This window comes from Lontra canadensis, unplaced genomic scaffold, assembly GCF_010015895.1.
Source record: "Lontra canadensis isolate GAN:19392208 unplaced genomic scaffold, GSC_riverotter_1.0 scaffold6, whole genome shotgun sequence".
In the NCBI taxonomy this organism is placed as follows: Eukaryota; Metazoa; Chordata; class Mammalia; order Carnivora; family Mustelidae; genus Lontra; species Lontra canadensis.
In genome coordinates, this window is record NW_022631000.1 from 8560479 (window position 1) to 8582582 (window position 22104).

Sequence of the window (22104 nt, forward strand, 5' to 3'; positions counted from 1 at the left end):
TCTTTTTCTTAGTATTTTTATTTTTTTCATTTTTATTATGTTAGGACACCATACTGTACATCCTGAGTTTTTGGTGTAGTGTTCCATGATCATTGTTTGCGTATAACACCCAGTGATCCACGCAGTCCGGGCCCTCCTTCATACCCATCACTGGGCTCATCCATCCCCCCACACGCCTCCCTTCCCTCAGTTTGTTTCCCGGAGTCCATCGACTCCTCACGGTTCGTCTCCCACTCTTATTTCCACCCCTTCATTTTTCCCTTCCTTCCCTTAATGTCCTCCATGCTATTCCTTACGTTCCACAAGTAAGTGAAACCGTACGATAGTTGTCTTTCTCTCCTTGACTTACTTCACTTAACAGTCTCCTCCAGTCCCATCCATGTTGATGCAGATGGTGGGTGTTCATCCTTTCTGATGGCTGAGCAATATTCCATTGTGTATGTGGACCACATGTTCTGTATCCATACAGCTGTAAAAGGGCACCTCCAGCCCTTACCTGTTAAAGCAGAGCTGCCAGACTGCCTTCTACCTGTAGGCTTCATGTAATTTACCTGGGCAATTGATGACTGCTTAGGCATCACCCAGGTTTATAAGTTAGAGGGTGATCATCAGAATTAGGAGTAGAAATGTATCACCTACATTCTTGTCATGAGAAATCTTAACATTAAGCTCAGAAACCCAACATAGAGAGTCCGTTTTGCAAGATGCAGGAAATGGGAAGTTGGAATAAACTTGTTGAGAGCGTGTTTATTTACTAGGGGTTTCGTAAGGGAAAGCTCATTAAATTTAGTCCTAAAATCAGCCCTGCCAGGTGGGTCTTTTTGATTCCTTTTTAACGATGTTGCAGACGGTTAACTTGCCAAGAAAACACAGCCAGGCTGAGTTAAGCTTTGCAGTAAGGTCTTTGAACTCCAGGGTCTTTGCCTTTGCTCCACCAAGCTTGCTGCTTGAGCAAGCTTCTGTCACGTCTGAGGACGTCGTGACACATCTTGCTGCCACTTCCCCCAGGACCTGCCCCATCCATTAACTGGAGCCACGTCAGGTTCCCCCTCCTTTGCTCTTTTCTTTGACTCAGCTGGGCTTCCACCCCATTTTCTGTCCCTGTTGCTCTTTTTTGGATACTGTACTTCTCCATCTTTCACTTCTCTTTCTTCTTCTTATGTTTCCTTTTTCACTACTTATTACAATTCTTTTAGTGTTGTAATACTGTCACAGATTTCATCTTAAAGGTAAAGAAAACCAGCATTTTAATGTCATCTTCCTGAACAAAGAGTTGAGCGTATTGAACAGTTGGTGCTTGCAGCATCCCCACATGAATGAACAGATTAATCCAGAGGTTTGATTATAACACATGTTTTGTTTTTCTAAAATCCTAATATCTTCGGCTAAGAGATTATTGGATTCTCAAATCCCCAAATGTTGTAATTTATCTACACTGTTTTTGTGTGTTTGCATGAAGAGAAAGAAATTTGGGTATAGTGATGAAAACTACAATTTGAATTTTTAAACAGCTCCTTTTGTTCTGTGTAATCTGAAGAAGATACTGTGTCGAAAAGGTCAGGCCACCCGAGGCCTGGCTGCTCCATCAACAATTTCCAGCCTCGTGCTGTGCAGACCACTGGCGGCCAGAGCTGGGGGTGGACACTGTCTGGTCTTTGGTGGGCCTGTTGGGAAATGTCAGAGAGGTGCCCCATCCCATCTTTTTAGAGTGAGAAGCTCAAATTACCAAGACATTAAAGGGTTTCCTTACGACCATCAAGTAAATTTTTCCTACTCGTTTACCAAAAGCTGAGTGAAAAATCAGCTCTGTCTGGTGGTAGTTCCAATCCAAACAATGGGTATTGCTGTGAACTGTCTAGTCCTCTCTGGAGTTCTCTCTCCGCATATGTTGATTTGGCCCAAGAAACCTGGATGTTCTCACACTCTAAACTCCGTTCCCCCTTGCCGCCTTCCCCTGTGCATGGGCTGTCCATGTTCCTGTGAGACTTTTCTTTCGTCTTTTCATTCATTTGTGTTAGAGTCACAGGCCTCTGGTGTAAGGGGCCATTGCTTTAATTGGCCTTACGTTTTAAATTGGGTTTATTATTATATACCTTGGGAAATGAGCCTGGAGGTGATCAATTAGTACAGGAGAGTTTTCCCCTTGGGCAGCTCGAGGAAAGGCATGGTTCATATTTTAGTATCAGTGGATCAAGAAGAAGACTTAACTTAGAGCCACGGCCCTTGATTAAAAGTTCCCCACTTCTTAGGGAGTCGCCCCAAATCTGGTGGCACTTGAGGTCCTGCCTCTGCAAAATGGAGGTGGCTGGTTGGGGGCAGAGTAGATGGTTAAGTCATGCGAGGGGAACCGAGATAGGAAAATGTCAAAAAAGAAGCAGCTCTGAGAACAAAAACGGTTTTACTTGAATAGCATAAGTAACAAGTCAGCCTTAGGGAGTAAAAGATACTGGAAAGCTCTTACTGCTTACTCATCATCCTCTCCTCTTTCTGATAAGGTACTCAGCGGGTGACTTCTTTTGTCCTTCTCCTTGTCTTGCAGGGGTCAGAGGTCCACTCCGCTCACCCATGATGGACAGCCAAAAGAAATGCCACAGGCCCCTGTACTTATTTCCTGCGCTGACCAGTGAAGCGCCTTTAATTGTAAAACATTGTGCTTTACCTACTACCCTAGCCCTGTCTGTACCGAGGGATGCCAGTGAGTCCGTGTGGTGGGAAATACAGACTGCAAACAAGTGCGCGTTGCCCTGCACAGCCCAGATTCACTTGAAGCGGAAGTTAGCATCCTGGGCCGCTGTGTGTTCTTTTGGAACCCAGAGTCTTTGAGGGTGATGTTCTCTGTCTTTTCAGGAGCAGAAACGGGATGATCCTGGAGCTTTGCTTTCTATTGAAGGCTTTTGACGGTAATAGGTGGTAACTTGGTAAAAGGCTGCCTTTACTGTAGCTCATCCAGCATCTCTTTTACCAACCAGAGAGTGTGAAACTAGTTTCGTATATTACCTAGTTATTCTTTCAAAACAAAAACAAAACAAAAAAAACAACAAAAACTGACGCACTGCACTAGTTATTATTAGATATTCTTAGTCTTTTTTGTACATGGAGATTTAAGTTCTAAGATGGTTTATATAATAGGTTATACCTACATTTATATTGTAGAATAATATTAAAAAGCCTGCTCCAGAGACCCCCAAGCAGCACGGGCAGGCGGATGTACCATTGTTAGCGGTGTATGCTCGGCCTCGTGGTCCATATATTCTGCACTTTTATATTTGCCACCAGAGTGGTAGTTTGCTGGCAAAACGAGAAAAAAGAAAGAGAGAGAAAAAAATAATTAGAATTCTTACAAGCTGAATATTTTTCCTTAGCCTTGAGTGACCAAGAAGCATTTGCTTGGGGCACATTGTGGCAAATATTTTCCCATACAGGGGAAGAGTCCTGCAGATTACAGATTACCGATGTTTTCATGCCTTGAGGATTCTTTTATTTTTACACAGGGGTCTAAGTGACCAACGGATCGTTCAGACAAACAAAAAAAGAAAAATATTATTCAGAAGTGACCTTAGTATTACTTCACTATTCTGAACACATTGAAGACACTCACTTCATGTGGACTTTGAGCTACAGACCTTTTCCATCCATCCCAGACAGACTGGACGGGTAGCAACTGCTATGCACAGCCTGATTGCCGCTGCCGGGTTCTAGAGCCATTTTGAGTTGTGTGTTGTGAAGGAGGTATGGAATAAATGATGAGGGAGGTATGCCTGACCAGGGTGGGAGGCTTAGTCATGGAGCCACCTGCAAGTTTGTTTCCTTTTTGTGTTCTGTTGCTTTTGAACATAAAACCAACCTTGTGTATGCCAGTGCCAAGCGGATTACCTGGCTTATTAGAACATTCGACATATTGACTTAACCACCTGACATTCACAGTGTCTTGTTTCCTAGCAACACATGCAAAGTGATAAATCAGAATTAGTCGGAGGCTACCGATTTTACAGGGTATTTGTTCCATAGCACAAAGTGTATCCCCACTCTTGCATCGCAGCACAAACTACCAAATTTTAATTATTGGATTCCAGCAATAATTTTTATTGGTTTTCAAACTGGTGGAATTTTGATAGCGTTAGTTCAAGTTTGAAGCTTTTGAATTAGATCTCTACATGGTGACAGTTTACAAGGTTTTATCTAGCTTTCTTATTTATACTTGACTCAATTGTAATGATGACTTTTTTTTTCCTAATCGTAATTTGACCTAATAGCCATACAAAAAAATGACTCTATTAGTAGTACCAACTAGGTTTAACTTTTCATAGTTGTAGATATTACTTCAGTTTCGGTGCTGGAAAATATGTACAACATACTAACAGAATTGAAAAAGAATATAGGGATTTGTTTGGTTTGTTGTTTTTTTTTTTTTTTTTTTTCTTCAAAGCAGGTAAAGAGGGCAGCAGAGCATTGGAACGGTGTCCTCAAAAATGCATAATCATTGTGGGCATGGAGGAAGAAGGAATTAGTAATCTAGGTTAGTCAGAGGTTAAAGCTTAACCCCATTCACATAGAAATAAATCAGGTAAGCAGCCCCAGGTTTTAGTGTAATATTTTTACTATGATGCTGTTTTATTAATATTTTCTAAACTTCAAAACACAAAGTGAATGTTTGAAAATTGCTGGGTCCCAATGTTGGTGGCTGTTGGAGTTTTTGGACCACTTGCTAGCAGTGATTTAAAAATTATAATTAGCTAAAAATCCAAAAAAAAAAAAAAAAGTAAAAGAAACCAACAACAAAAATTGTTTGGTGCAGAACATGCACCTTGACAATGGTACTAACTTGTTATTCTATAGAACACATTAGAATAGATCTATTTTTGCCAGAGCACCCTCCTTCAGTCCTCCAATGACATTTCACTAGATTTCCTTAAGAGATTGCTGTATATTCATGGGACCTTTTTTAAAAAGAAGCAAAACAAAAGATTACTTTTTTCTATGTGATTAATATCTTACTTGATCTGCTTTTCCTAAACCTCAGTGGCTTTTCCCTTAGGCAGGGGTGGGGTGGGAGGGCAATCTACTGGATATGACTGTTTTCAGATACTTTAAAAAAAAAAAAAAAAAACCTTTTTGTAGAGATGCTTAATTTTTAAGCGGTTAGGCACTGAGAGTAGCAGAAATCCTGCAAAGCTTTATAGTCCTTTAGACACTCGCCTTGTTGTTCTCTGAGTGAAGTCTTGATTTCAATAATAGTGCTTTTCTCATGCCCTGAATCCGCTGGAGAAGGGTGTTGGTATTTTCAGGTAACAACATTTGTTAGCACAAATATTTCAGACCAACCTGTAGTGCCCCCCCACCCATCTACCATTTTCATTTCATTTCTGTCATTCTTTTATATTTTGGAAAATCATATTGCTATGGTGTGTACCTTAATCTGCCAGCAAACACCATCGACACTAACATTTGTCCCACAAGCATCCTCAAGAGAAAAAGTTGTTGCACCTTATGTATATCTCAAGCAAACCAAAATATGATGCTTTTCTGCTTTGTTTTATTCTAAATTGTTGTATCATATCTTTCTGAAAAACCATTCTGAATCTAGTTGAAATTATCAATATTTATGCTTTTAACCTTAATTTCTGGATTCAAACCTGTATATAAATCTTTTGAAAAAAATCGTCCTAGCCCTTCTCTGTGATGCCGAAGTGGATGATTTCGTCTCAGATGGAGACGCAGTACTGTTCCAGTTTCTTTAGCCTTTTATTTATTTAGTTGTTCTGGGTATTTTCCTATGTAATTTTGAAGTGTGTAGAGTATATTATAGTAACTGAAGCTGCAGCTCTACGAAGCTGAGTGAAAGAAAAAAATACTGTAAGACATCCTTCTGAAGTTTTTATTTGTTTGGATAACTGTAATGAGATCAGGAAAAGGAAAAATGTCCCACAGCCACATTGATGATACAGGTTCTTATCCCCAAATTAGGTTAGTTCCCAGATTTTAGATCAAAATGTAATTCGTCAGAGCCCTTTTATAAGGATAAATCATATTGTTGTAATTCTGACAGTCTTTCCCCCCCAAATACCAGAACTGTGTTCACTGAATTCTGTCAGATGAGCTTTCTACCAATGTGCTGAAATCATTCCCACATTATCCCTGATTCTAGTTCCGGCCATTAAACTGCTGGGGCAGTGGGGAGCGGTGGAACACTCTGAACAAAAAGGAGCATCTGAACTGGTCTGGTTATTTATATTCTGACGTGTGTATTCCCCATCACTTTCTTATCCAGTCAGATGCTACTCTGCCTCAGTCCTAGAAAATTTTGTTTGCACTCCGCAGTCTTGGGCTCATCGTATGGAAAAGTTTGCACCTCTGTAAAATCTCCAGCAAATTATAAATTGATACAGAGCCAGGAGTAAGCCAGAAACGGAATGACATGTTTGGCTCCTACAGTGTGGGGGTAGGGGGGAGGGAAGGAGGGTATCCGGTAACTCTGTTCCACGTTTGGCGTTGGCGTTAATGTGAAGCAATGGGATCGTGCTGCCTGCTGAACTACTGTATGCATCCCAAGCGTTCTGGAGCCCGGTGGCCAGCGTCCGCATGGCGGAGAGGAAGCACCACCGCCTCGCTGGGGAGAAGGAAAGAAGTCCTGCAAGGCCTGGAACCGCCCCTCTGTAAAGGGAGAGTCGGGGTGTCCGCGATGCTGTTGAGGAAGACTCACCTTTGTTGCACTGCTCCCTAGAGCCCTCACATGAGGCCAACCCTAACGGGCTACCTCGGCTTTACAAGTTCCTTTCAGTAAGTCCTGTTAGCGAGCTTTGTCCTTTCTTGCTCCTCCCTTCAGTGCCACTGTTTCCCACTGCAGTGTTGTGACTCCCCAGACCGCCTTCTCCAGAGAGAACAATGTATTGCTGAAAATAGGCAGTAAAAGCAAATGTCGTTCCTACATCTGACCTATAAAGTATTCAGAGTGACGTGACTGCTAGGCGGAAATTAAATTTTAGCTTTCCCCACATAGGACCTTGTTTTGCACCTTACAAAGAGAGTACTAATTGTTAATTAGCTTTTGCTTTTATTTATACAAGCATTCCCAAAGAACTAGATTCGGATTTTGTTTTTATTTGAGTTTTGGGATTTTTTTTTTTTAATTATCTTATTTAGGTTGACTAACATCGCACTTATAATAAGAAACAGTTGTTCAGTTTATCTTGCCAGATATGTCTGGTGAAGTATTCAGGGTTTGATGGACTGCTTTGCTTTAGTGTGGAAGTGATAGCTAAGTTTATTATAGTCCATATTAAATCACCTTGTCCTTTTCACTGGGGACATTATTTTCTTTACATCTCAGATGAAAGTAGTGACAAAGTAGTGAATAACAGGACAAATCTGTTTGACTCCCTGATACACCTCCATCTGTTTGTGCTATGCTTTCCTTAAAAAATGGAAGTATGCATTTTCTTCACACCCGGAAGACAGCTTCCTTTCCTAGCCAAATTTTACTTGTGGTGGTAGGATTTATGCTAACAAATTAAAAGAGGAAACCTTGTATTAAGTTCTATGACCACTATTTCCTTGTTGCAGTCCGTGGTCAAAATTGATCCTGCCCTCAACTCGATTTTCATGCACAGAAGTAGTTATCATGAGAATTACTACTCCTCCCAAAGATCGCCCGACACCTTGGGCCAGAACCAGTTACTGAAGTAACAAGGACCTAATTCGATGCCTCCAAACCCTCCCACTCGCACGGCAAATCATACCTCACAGGCTCTAACCTGAATCACAGAGGCACGTGGGTTTCTCAAACTAACACTGCTGTCCCTTCGCAGCCCCCAGGGGCTGGCTCATATCCACTGACGCCTCACGTTAGTGCCTCGGCTGTGAGTGCAGCAGAACTCGGGGTGGGGCGGGTTTTGACCTGGAGCTCAGCACATGCTCAGCAACGTTCTTCTCATTTCCTTCGCACTAAACCAGTCTCTTGCTCTCAGGAATTTGTCCAAAAAAAAAAGAATAAAAACCACCTGAGATTCCATGTACCGGATTATGAACTTTTCTCATAGGTTTGAATTGCTTACTTACATGTCATAAATTAACCATAGCTTCATTTGACCACCGGGTCTTAAGTCTGTTGACAGTTTCAGCATGACTGAATCGCTCATTTTTTTTGCTTTCAGAAATTGGCTTGGTTCTCTTTAGAGTTGGTGTAAACATGCCATGTAATAAATGATTTCCACTTAATGGTACAACAGAATTATTGCTTTCTTAGATGTATGTGTAGTAAAAGTCAATATACACATTTATATAATTTCTTTCTTCAAAATCTTATACTTAATTTGATATTTCTAAAAATTGCACATGTAAGTCATGTGTATAACATGCTAAAGTACTTTAACTGTGATCTTAAAACTGAATAAAAATATTTAATAAAAATTTGAAATATTTTAAAGAGATTATTCAAATACATTTCTTTACGTCCACACTCCTGGCCAGAGTCCATGCCTTCATTAGACCCTATCTACTAAAAACAGTAGGGGAAATGCTTTAACAAAAGATACTTCAGTGAATTCAGAATGTCAAATGCTGGTCTACTCCAAACTCTTTGCCTGATACTCCCCACATTTGAGCAGCCTGGGTTGCTTTTGCCTAATGGGTGGGGTAGAAATCAGCCTGACTAGGAGAAAGAAGATAGGTTTCATTCCGCTACTTAGGAGGAGAACCTCCTGGCAAAAGTGTGACCGTTCTGAACATACCAAATACGCCCGAACTGTAATCAAAAACTATGGAGGGGCACCTGGGTGGCCCAGTGGGTTAAGCCTCTGCCTTTGGCTCAGGTCATGACCTCAGGGTCCTCGGACTGAGCCCCACACAGCGCGCGTGCGCGCGCACACACACACACACACACACACACACACACACACAGTATAAATACAAGGCGTGATACCACAGGGTTTGTATTCAGACAGACTTGTTTCAAAGACTGGTTCCACCCACGTATTACTGTTTTTTTCAACCTCCCTGAACTCCTCTTCACTTCTAAATGATGGTGGTGACGAAGCCTCCTCACACTTCTGCTAGGATGGAAAGGAAATCCATATGAGAAGGCTGGCCTAGGGCCTGTAAAGGAAATGTCCATTCAATGATAACTGTCGATTTTCTTATTTTTATTCAAACTTGAAGGTTGATATGTTTAAGTATATTCAAAAGCAACCCCTAGGCATGGCTAGTTCCCTCTTTCAAATAAACTTGTAAGGGCCTGGTACATTAGGAGAAAGCTCTGTCAGGAGAGACGATGCTGTAGAGAACTAGGAACACAGTACTTCGCGTAGGTAACTCAACGCTTGTATATGTAGCGCTATAGGATTTTCCAATAAAATTAGTCTGCCTGGTGAATTAATTACATCTTGAATTCTGAGCACACTTTTTTGAATTACTGAGAATAAAATGTGTTGTGGTGGGGATGGGAGTTCCATACCAAAGAATGTAAATTCTACTAGGATAAAAGATGACAGGTTCTACATGTGTGTGGTTTGATGGGTCTACATAGATTCTACAGTACATCGGTCCTTCGGGGTAGAACATAAAGTCTCTTGCAAGGAAAAGTAAAGTTGTTATCAATAAGTGAGCTAACACGGAAAGCGCCGACTCCATTCCTGTACATACTGAAAACAAAATGATTAATCATTTTTCAGAAACCTTTTCACCTTTTGTGAAAGGATGGAAATTTTCAAATATATGCAAAAGAGGCTAGCAGCATGTTGAACTCCCTGGACCAGCTCCAACAAATACCAACGTGTTCTCAATTCCAGTTTCATTTGTATTTCATCCATTTTCCTTCATTTCACCTCCCAACCCTAGCTCTGCATATCCCAGAAGTGTGATTTCGTTTATAAGTTCTTCAGATACAGCCTTTAAAAACAAATATTTTGATATGCGCAAATTTTCTTTTTTTAATGTATCGCCCCCTCACTATTCCAAAAATATGTTTGTTTCCTGCCCAAAGCAAAAGGAGTCTGTGAGCCGCAAGAAGAGTCGTGCTGGAGTGAAGATTATTTGGAATTAGGTTACGCTGTTCACATTGGATATCTCTATATTTACCTTTCTTGATCCACAGTTTTCCAAAGAAGTCATCAGAGAGACCCTTGGCATGTCTAAATGATTTATTTTTGGTCTTGCTTCCTGTGATCTCCACCCCCCCACACACACACGATGTCTAAAAATGCCCAAGGGCTAAAACTTTTATAATTTAATGTAAAATTTTCAGAACTTGTATGTCCTCTACACTTTTCCCTCCAATCCTGGTCCCACTTAGGCTTTCCTCTCACAGACTCACAAGAGTGATGTCAGTTGTAGGGGAGCAGTAGAGGAAAAATTGTAGATGAGCTCTGGAAGGCAGGTGGCCAAAGATTAAAGAAATGTGAAATCCTGGGTCAACAGGCCAGAAATTAAAGCGTAAAAGGAAACCCGTTCTGGAAGAGAGAAAATGATAATTCCTACTTGAAGCCTCACCCCGCTTGGAGATCCCTCACCCTAGGGAGCTTTATAAGAGGTCATTTTTTTCTCAAGGCTGTGTATTGAAGAGTCGGGAAAGAAAGATGTGAGGATTGAAACTTTGCTGAGCGTGATGGAGAATGAAAGGGGACGAGGGAAAGTTCATATGAATAGATGTTTCAAGTTCGATGTCTAAAAGTCAAAATGGTTTTAAACCCAGCATGAGAAGATTTCCAAGAAACACACTCAAGTATAATGATTACGTTTTCCTGACCTTTTCTACTATTTGGCATCATACCTGTGGTGCTTAGGAAAGGCAAATCGAATAGGCAAATATACAACTGATATATCCCAGAAACAAGCAGGAAAGTATTGAGAAGATATATACAAACAATAGAAATATACTTGGTAGATGCAAAAGTAGGTAATTTGCCATCTAATTTGAAGCATGTATTTGAACTATACTTAATAGGAAAGCAGTATTGATAACAATTTAAAATGATTTTTCCTCCAAGATAAATAATCCTTGAGATAAATAGTGGAGAAATTCAGATGGCATTTTAGAATTTTAAATTTTCACTTCTCCCATACTATATCTTAGCTTAGGTATTGATAACTATATTAGAAATACAAAAGCAATATGCTGCTTAAGTCCTCAAAAATCTAAACCCTTGTAAATAGAATATGAGGTGTTCAGCACACAGATGCATTTTGTTACTGTGTATCACTCAAAATAAAAACTATATTGTTAGAATAAAATTGCTGAAAAACAGTGCTCTGTTCCACTTCCCTGTTCAGAGCCCATGAAGGTTATTTCAGCTTGCTCGCTTTGACGCCAGAAGAGTTCTCTGTGACCCACAACTCATGTCCATTAAATTACGTCCTGCTCCTATAACCATCTAATCGTTCAGCAGAGCTGCGGTGGATGGCTGCTTTTGGATGCAGGCTAAGTCCCAACAAGACAGTCTTCCACGGTGTATATTCTAGCGGGGGTGTGGATAGCCTAGTGGGGGTTGGAGATCTGCATCATTCTTTAATTGAAATGCAGTGCAGACGAGGTTGTGCATGAAAATCAAAGGCTGTCAGGAGGAAGCGACATAGAAACTCAGGGGAAACTTGATAATCTGCATTTCGAAGACTTTCAGGGAAAAAAATGGGAATGTGTTACTGTTCTACTTTAAAATTTTTATTTTCTGAAAGCCCTTTCTCACACAGAAGAGATCTTGGCACAAAAATTGCTGCTAAGACAAGGCCACAGGTCTCGGAGTGACAAGAATGAGACAACAGTCTTCGGGGAAGACCCCTGATGCAGTGTGTTTCCTTTAGGTGTGTGCTGGGGCATGAACATCCCAGCTGTGTTGACTCCGGGACCCCTGAGCAGTTAGACAGCACGTCAGCTCAGCCTTGGCACACACAGCCCAGGAATATTTGAAATGGTAAGGTCAAGCAGCGCGGTTTCAGCTTGTGGCCTGAAGAGCTGGAGGTTAATTCTAATAACCAGAGAGTGTGCTCCTCTGACTCTCCTCCTCCCTTGGCTATAGACTTTCCTCAACCTTAGTCCCGGGTCTTGCGTATGGCTGAGATGAAAATTTTCCTGTCGTTGCATTTTTCTTCAGCAGTGGCACACCTCCCTGCTTTTGCACATTTCACACTCAAAAGCTGTACTAGGTGTCCCTTTTCTTTCTTCTCCACGGAGCATATTTAAGGATTTCATGACTGGGTGAATGACTCAAACCCTTTTGCTCCAAGAGGATTCCTGGAGCAAGAACTGTTGTGAAAGATTTTAGTTTTTGATGTGTTGCCACTAGTTCAATGGGGGTCTGAATTGGGCATGTGAGACTTCATTTGCTAATCCTCGGTCATTAAAAAGGACTTTACTGGGGCACCTGTGTGGCTCAGTCGGTGAAGTGTCCTCCTTTGACTCAGGTCATGATCTTAGGGTCCTGGGATTGAGCCCTGAGGCAGCCTCCCTTCTCAGCGGGCACTCTGCTTCTCTCTCCCTCTGCCGCCTCCCCCACCCCCAGCTCATGCTCTCTGTGTCTCTCTCATATAAAATCTTAAAATATAATACAAAAAGAACTTTACTACAGGAAGTACCTATTCTTATCTAGGACTTCAGGATTACTTCCCCTTTGGGAGTACTTCGCTGAAGGCGGTGGATCTACTTTTTATACTAAATATTCATCTCAGTATGGCCAAATCAACCCCCGTCCCCTTTTTAGGGATTGATAGTTAAAGGAATTCTTTCCACCCCGAAAGTGTCTGCTTTAAAAAGCAAGATGATCTCTCTTAGGTCTGCAAACTGCACTGTAATTTATGCATGAATTCAGAAAAGTTTTAGAAATTTTGAGAGTTTAATTTGGAGTTCATCAGGCATCTGTCTATGGCCCCCTGAAGACTGTCCATGAGATCTGTGTTGCCAAAAGGCTTTCCTGGTCTTCCTCTCCCCACTTCCCCAAGATCTGACTTTTCATGAGTGAGTCACTATGGAGCAACATTTCTTAGGGACCTAGTTGTGCAGAGGACCTGGCTGACGCTGCAGGGACGATGACCGTCTTCACCTGCACAAGCCCACCCAATAGGGCACCTGCAATCCAGAGGGGGCTGCAGAAGGCCCCCTGTGAGGCATGCCGCCATCCTCCCTAGGACACCGTGCAAACTCGAATCAGACCAACATCTTTTCTTTTATATGTGAACATTTATCCATGCGAATTACTTTTTTTGGGTTCCTCTTTCACTCCTACCCACACATCCAATATTCCATATGCCTTCTTTTAAGAAACAAATGGTTTTCTGGTCCGGGTGTGCACTTTTCTCTTCCGAGTTGCCTTTGGGTGACATTCTAGCCCGCCGCCACTACCACCTGCTCCTCAGCCCAAGATCTATTTTAGATAGAATCTGTCCCAGCGTTAGCCTACTGTAGAGAGCGGCATCAGTAATTGGTAGCGCAAGTGAACGGAGTCATAAATTAGCCGATGAATACTATGTCCTGGGGAAGAGCAGGCTTTCGCTAGCAAAGACAAGGCAGAGCCAACCAAGTGGCAAGACGGCACAGCGGGCGGGACCCTGGAGGATGCCCCAGTCGTGGAGCAGGGAACCATTTTCGCCCCCCACGGATCTCCTTTCCCTGCTGAGGAGTGCTGGCTGCTGGGACAATCCTCCAAGTCTCGAAATGGAGATGAGGTTTCTGAGACTCACCTGCTGCAGATGAGCAACACGATTCACGTTTCCTGGTCCCTTTACTTCCCAGTCCATTTTACTTTAAGGTTAAAACTTTTGAACTTGAACCCTACCCTCCTATTAGCTTGAGACCTTTCCCTTCCGAACTGACCATACACGTGCATGGTTCTTAGTTTGAAAATCATGCAGAAGAGTGATCCATTTCATGTGTTGGGGAGCAAGACCGTCCTGTCCCCCCTCCTGGCTGGACTGAGAATCAAACTGACACGAGACAGATTAACAGGAGAAAAACAATAGTGTACATACGGGGAATCCACACAGAGTTGGAAATATCCAAAGACAGGCAAAGTACAGTCTAGATGTCATCCTGAACTAGGGAGAAGCGGGGAAGGTGCCTGGGACTTCAGAGGAGAAGAAAGCAATTCAGGGGAAGCTGAAAAAGAGCAAATGTTTGGTAAACACATATTTGCTGGACCACTCAGAAACAATGGGACCCGGAGGACTTGATGGAATGGCCCTTGCCAGGTTCCTCCTGATTTACCACACCTAGTTGGTATCATAACGTAGGTATCTATGGTGATAGCTCTCTTCCTGGAGCAGTTCCTCCATCGAAATTCTTTTTAGATATTTGAGAGGGACCTAAGGAGCTTTTCCTAAATCTGCTGGGTTTTGATTGCCTTTTTTACAATAGATTTATTTATTTATTTATTTATTTATTTAAGAAAGAGAATGTGCATTCAAGCATGAGTGGGGGGGAGGGGCAGAAGGAAAGGAAGGGAGAGAATCTCAGGCCGACTCCCAGGTGAGCACGGAGCCCCACTCGGGGCTCCATCTCATGACCCTGAGATCACGACCTGAGCCAAATTCAAGAGGCAGACACTTAACCATCTGAGCCCCCCCAGGCATCCTGTTGATTGCTTTCTAACTCAAAATAATCTCATGCCACGATGGCCCAATTTCGGGATGACCTGCCCTTGCCCCCCAGCACATGTAAAAAAGACCTTCTTGTGGCTGGCCCTGCAACACAAAATAAAAGCCAACTGGTCTCCTCTCCTCTCTTTACCTGTGTGTAAAAATAAAGCTAGTATTTTTATGGCACTTATGAGGCACTTGTGCCCAAAGTGTTTATATGTGCTTCACATTCACGACACAGCCTGATCCACATTCTCCAGTTTTGAAAGTACACATTTTCCCAGTTGCCCCGGAGCTTCCAGTTTCACGGAGCAATCTGCAACAAATGTTATAAACCTAATTATGTTCATTTCTATGGGGCCATTTTTTCCCTGACATCCATGCCAGGTGAGTGGAACACGGTATATAAATCATCAGTTTATAAATCATCTCCTCTAACCTCCCTGCGCTTCCTAAACCCAAGTTGGGGACCTACTTCTCATGTACTGTCGGAGACAGAATGTCTGGCTCCTTCCCAGATTGATAGGCGCACCACTGCCCAGCAACGAGGCCTCCAGGGAACCCAAGAGAGGACAGAGCCACCAGACGGCCTGAGTTCATTTGCACTTTCCAGTTGGCTATGATTATCAGCCAGAGAATATTCTCCTGAGATGGATGAGATCGGGTCTATTTCAAATGACTTCGAAAGGACAAGGCTGTCATCGCCTACTTGAGGAAATTGCCGGCTGTACGGAGAGGAAGGGAAGTGACTTTCTGCAGTGTGATAGTGAAGCATGACTATAAAATGAAAAGCAATTTAAATGTATTACTGGACAAAAACCATTAGCCCAATGAACATAAATAACCTTACGGAAGAAGGGCACCTGTTTCCAGATAACTTCTCTTTAGTTTCAGGGAAATTTCTCTCTTACTGGAAGGCTGTTGAGTGTCACTAAGGGGGTTTACAAGTGAAACATGTTATCAAGGAGTCTGATTTTTCCACTTGTGTAAACAACCCCATTGAAATTACTGTGACTTTTTTCTTTTTTTTTTTCAGGCAGGGAAGCCGCTAACAACTGGTACAACTAGCACCAGGCAATTTTGCTTTCTGAAAGAAGGGTTGTCAACTCCTGATTATTCCTCTCAGATGATCCTCACAGATACTGCCAAATTCCCATTGACATCACCCACACCATTACCCACGCCATTAAATTCTCTGTATTGTTAATGCTGTCTCTATTTAAACCGATTCAGCAGGAACTGGAAGAATGGGGACTTTAAATAGCGAGGCTCACAGAAGGTGAGAAGCTCAGAGGCCCCAATGTGGCCTTAGGCTTGACGTGGACCTCCAGGTGGGTAGAAGTTTGCAGGTGCGTCCCTGTTCTGGGATGTCATGGGGATGATTACGACGCAGAGTTATCATCAAGATTCCTTTCTGACACCAGCAGTTCACTCTAAGAGTGTATACAGCTGCCTACTGTGCCCTCGAGTCCCCAAGGGTGGTACCCTCCTCCCAGGAAGCTGAGAAGTGTAGAGCAAGATGGCAGTCCGCGGCCCTAGCAAATGTGTGCAACCCTGAGCCAACATGTAGCCTGTCAGTTCCCTTCATGCTTTTGTCTAAGTATTGTTTGTTGCTGTTTGCTTGTTTGCCAAAAGAGGAGAAGGAGTCCTAGGACAATCACCTTAGACTCCAAAAAAAAGAAAAAAAAAAAAAAAGGCATCTCCTGTCTCAAAGTAGGCGCTCCCCAAGGGGACCTGCACTACAGGTGCCCCTAGATGAAGGCTGAGAACTAGTAGAGGGGGACCGCCCACTTGAAGAACGTGGGGTGAGGACTGCCAGATGCGGGACCTCTAAAGACCAGGTCCTCTCTAACAGAACTCTTTAGCCAGCACAAACAGAAAACAGACATTCCCATCACAGCCAAGGTGGGAGGAAGGGGGCCATTCTGCACAGCTCTGGAACACCTAGCTAGCTCACTGCCAATACACAACAAACAACCAGAAATCCCCACTGATGGGGCAGGCCTTTTCCCCTACACCCCTGGACCTCTCTATGACCAGAAGCAAACTACCTCACCTCTTCATTTCCGTATCTCTGATGTGGGCATTACAGCATCTACTTCCCAGTGGGCATTTTGTGGATGCAATGAGATACTACATTTGAACAAATGTCGTAAACTTTAAAGTGCAATTTACAAATGTAATGGTTAAAAAATTAGAATGCTTTACAAGACTAAGGCAAGCCATAGACTGGGAGAAAATATTTACAAATACGTATTTGATAAAGGATACATATCCAAACTACACAAAAAAAACTCTTTTTTTTTTTTAACACAAAAAACTCTTAAAACTTAAGAAGAAAGGGGTGCCTGGGTGGCTCAGTGGGTTAAAGCCTCTGCCTTCGGCTCAGGTCATGATCCCAGAGTCCTGGGATCGAGCCCCGCATTAGGCTCTCTGCTTGGCGGGAAGCCTGCTTCCTCCTCTCTCTCTCTCTGCCTGCCTCTCTGCCTACTTGTGATCTCTGGCTGTCAAATAAATAAATAAAATCTTTAAAAAAAAAAAAACTTAAGAAAATAATCCAATTAAAAGGCAAAAGACCTGAACAGACACCTCACCAAAGAAGATATACAGATGGCAAATAAGCATATGGTAAGATGATTGCCATCCTATGTCCTTAGGGACTTGCAAATTAACACGAAGTACTGCTATCTGCCTACTAGAGTGGCCCAAATCCCAAATCCCAACAGTCCCAAATGCTGGCAGGGATGTGGGGCAACCAGAACTCTCATTCATTGCTGGCGGGAATACAAAAAGGTACTGCCACTTTGGAACAGTTTGACGGTTCCTTACGAAACTAAACATAGCCTTACCATAGACTCCAACAGTTGTCTCCCTGGGTAAATGTACCCAGATGAATGGAGAACTTACGTCCATAAGAAGAGCTGCATGTGAATGTTCGTAGAAATAAATAAGTAAACGCCCAGAACTGGAAGCGTCCAAGATGCCCCTCAACAGGCCTAGGGATAAACAAACTGTGGCATAACCATGCGATGAAATGTGTTATTCCATGCTTAAAAAAAAGAAAATTTTCAAGACTGAAAAAGACATGGAGAAAGCTTAAATGCATATTGCTCAGGGAAAGAAGCCTGTTGGAAGAGGCTACATACTGTAGGATTCCAACTAACGACGTTCTGGAAAAGGCAAACCTGTGCAGACCGAAAGGATGAGTGGTTGGGGGAGGGGTGAGGAGCTGAAACAGGGGGCATTTCAGGTGGTGAAACCATTACGTGTGATGCTGTAATGGGTGATACGTGATATCATGCATTTGTCAAAACCTATTGAATGTATACCACGGAAAGTGAGCTTTGAATCAGAGGATGAACTTCAGTGAATGAGGCTATGTCAGTATTGGCACCGCTGTAACAGGTGCCCCACTCTGCCGCCAAAAGTGAATGACAGAGGGACCCTGAGGGGGGAGAGAGCAACGGGTTATGTGGGTATTCTCTGTGACTTCTGCTCAGTTTTATTGTTTTAAGGTTTTGTTTATTTATTTGAGAGAGAGAGAGAAAGCGCAAGCAGGGAGACAGGCAGAAGGGGAGGGAGAAGCACACTCCCCGCTGAGCAGGGAACCTGAATCTAATGGGACTCAATCCCAGGACCCAGAGATCATGACCTGAGCAGAAGGTAGATGCTTTATTTTTTATCTTTTTAAAAAAATTTTTTTTCAAAGATTTCATTTGTCAGGGAGGGAGAGAGAGAGCGAGAAGTAGCGGGGGGAGGGGCATGCAGAGGGAGAACCAGGCTCCCCACGGAGGATGGAACCGATGTGGGACTCGATCCTAGGACCCTGGGATCATGACCCCCGCCGAAGGTAGATGCCCAACCAACAGGTGCCACCCAGGCAGACATTTTAACCAACTGAGCCACTCAGGAGCCCCTGCTCAGTTTTTCTACAAACCTTAAACTAGTATAAACAATAAAGTCTATTTATTAAACAAAAAATCGGAAAGTTTCCTCCATGTGTCTATTTCACAAATATTGCCAAAGAGGAGCAGTTTAGTGGCTGAAAATCCACACTAATTTCCTCATCGACATTCTTCTGTTTAATGAAATAGGTAACTGTCTGGGGGAAATAAGGTTTTTGGTTTTTTTTTTTTTTTTTCCTACAATTTTCTTCCTTTGGGACTCAATAAAGTGAGGGTTTCTTTTTTTCCCTATCTTGGATGGAAAAAATAAATCATTAATAAACTTTTCCTGAATTGGCCCATCTACAAGAAGAAAAAAAAAAAAACCTGGGAAATTCTGCATCTAAATGAAAATAGAAAGTTCTCCTCTGTGGAAGGACAGCTCCCCCATTTTATACAGGTGTCCCAGCGTGGCTCCATGTATAAAAGATTAATTTTACAAGCATAATCATCAGAAAATCCTGATGCCTCTTCAAGGGAGGGTAGTCACCTTGCCCTGTTTGACTAACCCACTCTCATACTTTCGATGTGGAGACATAACTCACCAGCTTTGCCACTATTGTGACTCCCATTTCACATCAGGTTTGGAAGTAATATAACATTTATTAGGGCCTGGAAAAAAAAATCTGAGAAGCATGAATCTATTTTGAGAGGTGATAGACCTTTACTCTCTCGTGAATTTATTTACCCATCCACTCAGCAAGTATTTACTAAGGCTCCTGAAACTGGGGGCTTGAGCTGCGTGTGGACGATGGGAGGAAAGGGCTCCTTTCTGCCTCAACAAAAATCACAATCTGTTGGGAGGTGCCGGAGACAAGAAACCTGAGAATTAGAATATATAATAATCCTTTTAATGCCTGAGGCACACCCTGGAGGGAGCCAGGAAAGCTTCCTGGAGGAGGGGACTGAGGAAGCCTGTAATCTGAGGAGAGCCTTCTGACCTGTGTCGGATAGATGCAATCAGAAGCCATATTGCAGATCCAGGAATAAATACCCTCTGTTTTGTTTCTGTAGGAAGCAGGAAGACCATGGCTTGAGGAGAGAGAAGCATTTCTAAGTGAGCAGAACCTTTAGAAAATCTGTAACTTAATCCTACTTCCTTACTACATTTTGGGCTCTTCATAATGGTTCAGCTGGCAATGCTGAAGTCCCCATTACTTTTATTTAATTGGGTTTACATAATAAAATTATGATCTTCAGCAGTACTAAATTAGAAATCGTAGTCACTTTTTGAGTTGTTGTAGGAAAGGTATGAACTCTTTTGCCTTTTACCATCCCCATCCTGTTCTTGCACACCGGCCATCGGGGCTGCCCAGACTTGGATGCGCCTGCCGTGCAGCGATGAGGGAGGGGCGGGTGCTCTTGCCGGCAGATTCGAGCCCTGTTTGCACGGCAGACTGACCCTCACTTAGAACCGCTCGTTCTATTCTGGGGCACCTGGGTGGCTCAGCCAGCTAAGTGGCTGTCTTCAGCACAAGTCTTGATCCCAGGGATCTAATCCCAAGACTCTCTGCTCTGTGGGGAGCCTGCTTTTCTCTCTCCTTCTCCCTCTGCCTCTCCCCCTGGTTGTGCTCTCTCTCCCAAATACATAAATACAATCTTAAAAACAAAACAAAACAAAAAACAAACTTGGCCTATTCTTAAGGCATCAACAAATTTGGGGTGCCAAAAGTAACATTTAAAAAAAATTAGTAAAATGCTACGTTGACACCTGCTATTGTATTTGTTAAGTCCCAGCAGGAAATGGAGCAAAATTGAGTTTAGGAAGGAGACTCTTCACCAAGGTGTAGGGAAACCACAGAAGAAGGGTCCTTGGGCTGGTAGTAGTGAGCCCTGTCACTCTTTTCCCCCTGTTCCCTCAGGCCTGAAGGGTCCAGGTCCCGGAAAGTTACCTTTCCAGACAAGTGGGGAGCGCAGGTGAGAGAGAGCTGCGGTCAGATATGGCCGTAATGGCTTCACTCTCCCTCCTCCCTATAGTCTCCTGCTCTGTTTTCCATGAGCCAAACCCATCTGGAGCCCAGAGCAAGAAGGCCTGGGGGGGGCAAGTCAGTTTCTGTAGCCTCCCAGGACGCAGAGCAGGGTGGAGAGAGGGGGAGTGGACGAGGCCAGCAGACAAAAGATACCCGGCATGGGATATCATGGATTCACCGATGGCACCAAAGGAGTCTTGACGTATTTTACATTATGGTATATTATTTTGAAACATAGGGTGGGGGAAAAACCCTCACTTTTTTTTTTTCCATGTTCTAGGCCTCTGAAAGTCTCATTTGGGCCTCCCCATTTGGTGTGTCTGGCCTGAAGAGGAAGGGTGTTCTAACGTGGTACTTTTCAGTCAGCTCCAGTCCAGAAAATCAAAGGCTCCCCAGGAGTGACCATATGTTTTGCTCAGCTGAGTGCACCAGGCTCTGACCTTGTGAGGAGCTGGGCTGTCAGCCTGAAGGGCAGGGCAGAGCCAGAACCAGGCAGGCCACACACACACCCTGTCTCTCTGCACTCAGCATCTGTCTGGTGACGATGGCACACCGGTGCCTGTCGGTCATGGGGAGATGCATCCTTCAGGAGGCAAGCTGTCCCACCAGAGGGGGAAAAACACAGAGTCAACATACACCCAATTTAGGAAAAAATTGGGGTCAGCACAGGGCACCCGATGGATTTTTCCGGGGGAAAATGGTTGTGATTATTTAAAAATGTTGATACCTCTCACTATCTCTAGGCGGATAAAAGCATTTTCATCTGTACTCGGTACCAAAACAGAGCATCTGTATTTAAATATTTGAGTTAAACATATCTTGTGTTTGTCAAGCATTAATGCTGTTGACATTGTTCCACAGTGGCAGTCTTTAGGGAGTTGGAATCCGTCTTCAATATTAGTCAACAAACCTTAGAAAACATTTGAATAGGAATCAGCACTGTGTCAGCTACTCAGAGGGGCCCTTGCATGGGGGAAGAGAGATGAACTCCCGCCGCCGTGGGGAGGGCAGGGAGGCTGGGGATCTTAGAGATCTACAGAGCTGGCCGCCATTCTTGCTCCTGCTGATCTCACCCGGGAGGGCAAGCTTCGTCCTGTGTGGAGCCTCCAGCCTCCAGCCTCCTAAGCAAGATGGGCCTCCTCTCCGGAGTGAAGTTCTCCTGGTCCCTTCCAGGCCAGCATCCACTTTGAATTCCTAGAAAACTCATCTCTAGCCTGCTGATGCTGGCCTCCACTCTTGACTCCACTTCCCTCTGCTTAGCCAGGCCTCTAACTTCAGAAGCTATGTCCTAATGTCTAGGGTGGTGGGGGGGTGGGGGGTGGGGGTGGGGAATAATTCTAACAGAGGGGAGTTGAGCCATTGAGCCGGTGGCCAAGGTGACCGAGGTACCTGTGTTGATACCGCCCTCTGTATCAGGAGCATCTCCATTTCACTCCCCTGACCTCTTGCTTGGCCCCCAGGGACCCTCCATGCCAGCTGCAGCCCAAGGCTGAGAGGGCCATGGAAGGGGCCTGGAGGATCTCCTCACTATCTTTTCTATTTGGACCATGTAGCCCTCTGAGCCAGGGCTGTTTTAAGAGCCTGATGTCAAGAGTGCTTAATTTAATGGGCCTCACATGGGTTAAGAAGGAAAT

At 43.5% G+C, this 22104-nt stretch overlaps 1 protein-coding gene across 9 annotated transcripts in view; it reads left to right on the top strand.

The window, feature by feature from the left end:
* BBX (BBX high mobility group box domain containing) overlaps window positions 1-5835 on the top strand; it is a 273737-nt gene extending 267902 nt beyond the window's left edge. For all 9 annotated transcript variants that reach the window (XM_032852106.1, XM_032852108.1, XM_032852111.1 and 6 more), the window contains one exon: window positions 2540-5835. In XM_032852106.1, coding sequence (XP_032707997.1) covers window positions 2540-2627 — 88 coding nt within the window. In that variant the 3' untranslated portion in view covers window positions 2628-5835. The remainder of the gene's footprint in view (window positions 1-2539) is intronic.
* The last annotated feature ends 16269 nt before the right edge of the window (window positions 5836-22104 follow it).